Here is an 8319-nt window from a genome sequence, read left to right as displayed (position 1 = left end):
AGTTTCAGCAAAATAAGCAGTATCCAAACAAACTCTTAGTGTGAGTTTGACTCCAAATTATAAAATCAACTTATTTTACCATTTAACTTATTTTTGCTACTATTTATGGGCTCCACTACACTTTTCGGTACTATTCATGAGTCTTACTGTACTATTTCAGTTAACTTTTACATTTATCTACAGCACTTTCAGTAAAAAGTTTTCAGTTTCAGTAAAATAAGCAGATTTCAGACAAACCCTTAGACTTTACTATTAACAGATTGTAAAACTAATTATCATTATTTTATTCTGACTCTCCCTCATCTCTGTCTTGTCTTCACTCTCTTTTCATTATTTTAATTATTTTTATGAAGAGGAAGAGAGAGAAAGAGTTGGTGAAAATAATGTTTTAATGAATAAATGAGATAATTAAGAAATGAGATATTGGATGTGTTTTAAAATGGTATAGTATAATAGATAAAACAGTTTTTGAGATGGTAAAATGGAATTTTTTTATAGATACAAGAGCCACAATCCTATAAATCTTAAGCAAGTATTGAAGTATATGGTTCTACAACAGCTGCATGTCTGTTGAATACATGATAATCTCCTCATTGTCATTAAGTATTGAAGTTCACCATCTAATTCTTCAATCCATGTGATGATGCCCCTACATATTCTGTTGTATGTGGTAGATCGTTGGCTCCCAAGTTTTGGAGATAGCCATATATTTTGTTAATTTTTAACAGCAATATTTAAAGACATAGACGTCAAAGAGAATGAGAGTCCATAGATAGGATTGCAAATAAGTGTTGTTTAGATTTAGTTCGGGAAAAAATAATTTATATTAATTTATTTAGCAAATAGTTCAATCTCAAATCTAAGTTAAAGTTCGACTAATAAACTAGTTGAGATCAAACATAATAATGTGTTTGTAAATAAGCTTGTGAATATAAAATTCGATTTAAGTATATATATATATATATATATATATATGTTTGTGTGATATTATTGTACATAAATATTTATACATATATAAATTATATAACCTTAATATTAGATTGTGTAAGTTTGTAAATAAATTTATAACAAACTAAATTATTATAGATAAATTTGATAATATAAATAGTAAATTTCATAAGTTCGTAAATGAAAATCACTTAATCTAACTAACTCAAATGCTATTATTTTAACTTTAATTTAGTAAATAATTATTAGCATAATTTTTTTAATAAGTGAAAAAAAATAAATGTATTTATTATATATGTGAAAACAAGTTAATCAAATAACTTGTGAATAAATTCGAATTTTTTAGACAAAAAATAAACCAAACTTGATACGAACACATAATCTTACTTATTGATGAGCTTAAGTTGTACTCGTGTTCAAAATTATATTAAAGGAGGATAATCTTAAAATTTTAATATCTGATTCAATCAACTCGATTGGTTATAAGTTTATAACCCTACTCACAAAGGAAAAGCTAACTACAACTCTTTCTTCCTTTTGATATTAAATTTAAGTACCCAGACTAACTCCATAAAATCACATATCATTTCTTATAGATTTTACTTTAGGTAGATATATACGTATGAAAATTTTACATTTAAAAAAGAACTATTCAAATATCCTTCAGCAGGAGTTTATGTTACTGTGGCCCAAATCATTCACTAGGTCAATGTAATCATTCAATATCCAAGTTTAAGAGCATTAAATTATTTTAAAACTATGGAGATGATTACGTTGGACGCTACGAAGATACTGGATGGAAGACGTAAAGCTTCTTGATGACTCACATAATCCTAATAAGATATTATATATATCAACCTAGTTGCAGCCTTCTTTCATTTATAATCTACACTGCAGAAAGTTGCTATGACAACCCACACACATGAAAGCTTTATACGAACATATATATGTATTCAATAGCTTGTTTTTAGCTTTGATATATAAATTCGATGAGTGGGGAATTAATTAGAGAAAACGTGATGATAGTATTATTGCATGTGTTAATCTTTAATTATTAGATCCTATATTTGGAACTTGCTTGTAAACTGGACAATGAAAGGTAGAAATCGTATGAAGCCAAGAAACCATGTGACTCGTCTTGATGGTAGTTTAGAAAGAAAGGAAAGTGTTTGAGATATATGAAGGAAACTACTATTGGGTCATCATGTGTTATTTATAGCTAGTTTCCTTCATCTTCAAATCAGGCTCACATGAAGGGTCAGACAAGCATATGGAAGAAAATAAAGAGGGAGCAGCAAAACAGAAAGAGATAGAGAGAGATGAGAAAAAAGTATAAGAAAAATTATTTGAGCAGATGGAAATGATAGCTTCATTGTCACTTCAAGACCCCCAGTGAGAAAGGGTTTTGTTGGTTTCTCATAAATGGCCAAAACAAATACACTAGAGGAAGCCTTATCAACTTGTGTACTTCAAAGATATTTCACAAAGGATGGGTCGAGACACTATAGTACATGCATGTAAGAGAAAATATCGCAAATTTCATGACCAAATGAATGGCCCAGAAGCAACACCAACAACTAAAAACTCTTCCTCCTCTCCTAGTCTCTTATTCAAAGCACTAACACTTCCCAAGATTTCTTTTTCCATAACTAAAAATTGTGGAAAAATATTTTAAACCAAACATGGGTAAAAATTTTCCCCATAGGTACTTTATTTCTTCTTGTCTCTGTGCGCGTGTCTCAGTGTGTCTTCTTTTTTTTTCCTTGTTTCCCCATCCATTTGACAATAATAGAGGGCCTAGCAATTAAAGGCCCTTCAATGAATCTGTAAAAGTTAGCAGGCTTTAGGTACTATGAATTCTTTGGCAAAAAGGCATTCCAATGCATTCAATTCTCCTTAAGAGCCTCAACAAAACAAATAAGGAGTGTGACAGACACGAACCCTACTCAAAAACAGTCTTCCATGTACCCAAAAATAAATTTAAAAAAAAAAAAAAAAAACCACAAGTCTTTTAGTTTTTCTTAGTATTAGGACCAACAACCATACCTCATACCTATCAAACAGTTTTTTTCATAGCAATTTCTGTATCAATCTCTTGCGTCTAATTAAATATGTTTGTCCAACAAACTATATTTTAATTGGCTCAAATTAACCCTTTGATATACGAAACGTACTTCATGTAACATTCATCAGCAACAGTAGTGAAACAAACAAAATCAGAAACCACAACTGTACCCAAAAAAAGATTATAATAAAAGAAAAGTTACATTATTTTATTAACAACTTACTGAAAACCATAACGCAAAGTCACAAACAAAACTCGTTCATATACCCAAAACAACACTTTGAAACAACATATATATAATTAACATTTTGCTACTATGACCACCAACACTTTTTGACAAAGTCTCTTTCTTTTTTGGTTTCTTTAATTTTTTTTTTCCACTGATCAACACATTACATCCTTGAGAAGCTTGTACCTGCGCGTAGCTGTTCGTGGTGAAGGTGTTGGACTCTTTCCCTTCTCGGAGTTCTCAGCTTCACGATCCTGCTGCTGCTTGATTTTGTCGCCTGAATACTCAGACCGGCTTGTGATTCCGGTGTCGATTGAGGCCGCAGATTTCTTGGAAGAGCTGCCTTGTTTTGTGGTTTTCTCCTCACTTTGGCACCAATCGCAAAGTTCAATCGGCTCAGCGAATTCGCTGTAGTAGTTACTACAATACCTATCAAATCAAACCCAAAAAAGATAAACGCAATCACTCATAAAATAATATAACTTGAAAGCCATATGGGTGTCATGGTTAATATCATATGATAACAAAGAGTACTAAGCTCTTCTTTTTATATATAGAATAATAACCGGGCCTCGAATCTTGCCTATACCAAAAAAGAAATCTATTAATCACTTAGTCTGATGTTAAAACATCAGTTAAGTTATTATGGAGCGGACGTTTATAGATTTAATTAATTGAGACTAAGACTAATAAGGCAGTAGATGACATAATAAACATGCTGATATGGATGATGATGCTAAAGCCCAGGATGTTGATGCCTTCTGGTTAGTATGAAATATTACATATCATAAACATGAAACATGATGATATATGGTTGTTGGTTGAGGTGGGTACACCTATGGATGATGATTATGACACATACAGATAATGATATATGTACATGAAACATGAAACATGATGGAATATGATCATATACATATGTGTGTGTGTGTGAAAGAATTGTTATATATATATATGTATATATATGGTGGGTGTGATGTGTGATGTGTGATGGTAAAAGGCACACAAGTACTGTACATACGAGTGTTGAAAGCGGTGGCGGCACTTGTTGCAGCGGAAGAGTTTGTCAGAGAAGCCCACGTCGCCGCACATGCAGCACACAGTCTGGGTGTCCACCATTGCTTAAAGATAGAGGATATGAAAGAGAAACGGAAGATTAAGAAAGAAAGAGAGAGATAACTACAAAAGAGAAAGAGAGAAAAGGCAGACAGAGAGAGACTGGAAAAAAAAAAAAAAGGAGTAATGACTTTGAGTCGGTGTTAAATACTAATATATATATAAGAAAAAAAAAAATATATATATATATATATATATATTTTTTTATATGATAAACGCACAGGTAGACCACAGGTTGCTTGCAGTCGTTTTCAGTTAGGGCAGGCATAGAGAGAGAGAGAGAGAGAGTTGTGAACCTTAAAATAGAAGTGGAGAAAATGACAGTTGTGTCCCGAGCTGAGCTTGCCTTATTTCATTTCTATCTTAGCTCTTCTTTATATCTTTTGTCCTTTCTTGGGTTCTTGCCTTTTGCCATTTAGTGGCATACTGGTATTGCCACGCACCTTAACATTTATCTCTCTCTCTCTCTCTCCTAAGGGAAAAATCTTTTATGTGCCTGATGTATGTGAAAATTTGAATTTGTGTTAAAAATATAAGAGTTGTTTAAACCCCAAATTAAAATATTACGGCTCGGTTAATTTTACTTTAACTTAAACTAAGCGCGGAATAGAGTAAATGCGAGTGAACAAACAATAAAATTACTTTAAGCCATATTCATCATATCACAACAATAAAATGAAAGTTAAAAGAGTAGAGAAGAGAAATGCAAACACAAGATAACATCCCGATGTGTTATCAAAGAGGAAACTGAAGAACTCGGGGAAAAACCTCTCCGCCGCCCTCCAAGCGGTAAATCGATCTACTAGACAATAAATTGGGATACACGAATAATAAGAGACCCTCCAAGCCTAATCTACACAATGCACCTAAACCCTCCAATCTCCTACTCCAACAAGGTTTCTCGAAATCATGTCTTGTCTAGCTTTCTAGATCCCGCAATGCGCCCGATTGCATCCGTCAAAACTTGACTTTTTCCAATATTTCTCAGCAACACTAAAACCTCACTTGACACTCAGAATGGGTGTAGTAAGTGTTTGGGCTATCAACCTCTCAAAGATATGAATATGGAGAGGTAGGAGTCGAGGAAAACCACAATGGATTATGTAGATGATTGTGGGTATGACAATCTCTATCTCTCAAGGGTTGTGGCTAGGATTTTCTCACTGAAAAGCACTCCTTTCAATATGTGGGTAATGGGGGTATATATAGTGTGGGTGATGATGTAGTGAAGCAGATATGACAAAATAGCAAAACAGAATGTCTCGCGGATATCTCACTAGAAGGCCTTACTCGCAACACACTCACGTAAACCAGCTGTCACCATCTGTCATGACTCTTCGCATTCTAGTCATGTGCTGAGCACATGCTTCACTTCGCGGGAAGGCTACTCGCGAGCTACCCGCAAAAACTTCTTTAGTTTTCAATGTTACTTTGAGTCTTTACACTCTCTCTCACACACAACCTTTACAAAGAAATCCCACATAAAATACAGGATACATAAGATTTGAATAGAATAAATATCAAATTTGGCACGGAATTAAAGCCAACACATAATAGTTGTAAAAACACAACTTTACAGTATGAAACTAATGTCTCACTAATATGTGGGTCTCACACGCATTATAAGACCTACATGTTAGTGAAACATTGGTCTCAGACTTTTGGTGTAGGAGATACTTTCTCCTCTTTAAGATAGGAGAATGTTACAGATCACTAAATAGGGATTCAAATCCTTTATATTTTCTAGGATTACCAATAAATTTTCTTAAATCCTAACCATTCTTTTATGATTTAAGAGTCTAGATTCTACTATGTCAGCGTTTCATTAATAATATTCTTAAAATAATATTATAATGTTGCAAACAAAACAATTAAGATTATTGTTAGTGGAATGCTGACATGGCAAAATTTAGACCATTAAATCATTAAATAATAGTTAAGATTTAAGGAAATCTATTTGGTAGAGTACCCTAAGAAATCTAGAGAATCTGAATCCCACTAAATAGATATGTTGGATTCATATTGCCTTTTACATTTATAAAGGATTAAATACTTATAAGATTGTTGTTGAGATTCATATCGATTAATGGATTTCCTAATTTAGGATTAAGGAATTCATAAGATTCTTAAAAATAATAATAAGTAAAAAAAAAAAGTCAGTTTGACCCAAAGAACATAAAGAAAAGAAAGGAAAAGAGAAAATTTGAATTGGTGACCTCTATTTAATGAGACATAAGTCTTGATAAATAATTATGCATTTCTCATCTACTAAGAATCACATAAACAATAAATCCCAATGTATTGGGGGAAAAAAATTGAAATTCACAAAATGAAAAATTCTTCAATCCTACACATACTATTTTTAAAATTGAGGATGTTATATTTCTAGGCCTATTACACACTCTTATTTTAACAACAAGTAATTACTTTCTAAAACTTAAATAATCCTAGCTTGTTTGCTAACTTACAGTAGCTAAATTTTCACTATTTTGAATCTTATAACAATTGAAAAATCTAGTTTAGACCCCTTTCTATATTTAAAAAAAGCAAAATTCTCGGATTGATTGTTGAAGGGAAAGCAATAAAAGTATGACCAAATCTACAAAGCGATATAAGAATTGATTGTTCCACCATAGTTCTGTAGATACCAAATCTATAAGTAATATAAGGAAAGCAATTAAAGCATGATAGAAGATTTGGTAACGGAGTGAAAAACCAAATAAGAACATCTTCAATTCAATGGAAAACCCACTCTGCGGACCTAGCTAGTCCCTCGAAAAAAAATTTGAGGACAAACAAATACAATAGCCTAAATACAAAACATATATTAAGCTAGACACTTTATTACAACTTCTGCACACGCTTTCCTTGCCATTTTTACCATAGTAGCCCTAGAATCTCTAATATCTTCCTCAACAAATTTCCTCCATGGACTCCTTGTACGCATGAACAAGAAACTCTAGAACTTGACAGAGTTTCTCTCCATAAAGATTTGTAGGGGATGTGGCCCTGGGTGATCAATACCGGCCCACCAAACTCAAGCCTGAGATCGGCTTGAGCAGCCGAGACTAGCTTGGGGGATTGGAGTTGGCCCAAACCCTGTGAAAATGGGCTCGGCCCAACAATAAGTGTATCAAGATCTAGAGAGTATTGTTTGGGGAATTCACTAAGTGTTCGGGCAGATCTCGACCCACAACTGACCGATAAGACAACGCAAAATCAACAAGGAAATAGAGAAATTCAGATTGGCCCCGAGTACTAGTAGTGCTTTTGGGGAGTCGTTATCGAACGCTATTTGGCGTCTGGAACAAGTTTCAAGAGAATCATTAGAAAATATGATAATTTCTTGTGATTCTGGATGAAAGTTGAATTGCATGGAAACTGGTGAAATAATAATAATTTGAACCCCACTAAGGAGAAAATATATAAGGAGAGTGAGGGTAGACAATGAGGTTGGTTGGTGACTGGAAAAAGTGGGAGAAAAAGTAAGAAAAGAGAAAAGAGAGAGAGTAAACATAGGGAGGACGAAAGAACAGAGAGAGAGAGAGATCAGAGAAAGAAGAGACTAAGTCTAAGAGGAAGAGGGTGTTTGGGCAGGAAAACACAAGGATACTTGAGGTTGGGCTGTCTAGGCTACTTTTGAAGCGAAACTTGTGGGATTGTGAGGAAACTCACCAATAAATAAATTAGGAGCCTAAATCCACTTTTCTAGACAGTAACATTTGTAGGTTTGGGGCACCACAAGATTTTTTGCAGTGAGTCTTATTTGAACAAGAACTTTGTGGGGTTTCAATCTTTGAAGCACTCTCTTTAAGATCACAAGATGAATGGGTAAAGAAACATATATTTTTCTATAAAACATAAAGGAGAAAGGGCACATGATTTAATCTCTGAATATGTTAGATATATGTGGAACTTGTTATGTACATATGTCATTTAAAATTAGCTAATCCTATAACAA

The 8319-nt window shown here is 33.3% G+C and overlaps 1 protein-coding gene across 1 annotated transcript; it reads right to left on the bottom strand.

Annotated features, from left to right (window-relative positions):
- Positions 1-3194: 3194 nt before the first annotated feature.
- LOC142615341 (uncharacterized) lies at positions 3195-4488 on the bottom strand. The gene is made up of 2 exons (XM_075788090.1): positions 4264-4488; positions 3195-3671 (listed from the first exon to the last, which is right to left on the bottom strand). Exons 1-2 carry the CDS (start codon positions 4359-4361, stop codon positions 3398-3400), a joined length of 372 nt encoding a protein of 123 aa, XP_075644205.1. The 5' UTR covers positions 4362-4488; the 3' UTR covers positions 3195-3397.
- Positions 4489-8319: the final 3831 nt, after the last annotated feature.

This window comes from Castanea sativa, chromosome 11 (genome assembly GCF_040712315.1).
Source record: "Castanea sativa cultivar Marrone di Chiusa Pesio chromosome 11, ASM4071231v1".
In the NCBI taxonomy this organism is placed as follows: domain Eukaryota; kingdom Viridiplantae; phylum Streptophyta; class Magnoliopsida; order Fagales; family Fagaceae; genus Castanea; species Castanea sativa.
The sequence above is the reverse complement of the archived record's forward strand: the minus strand, read 5'-3'. Positions and strand labels throughout refer to the sequence as shown.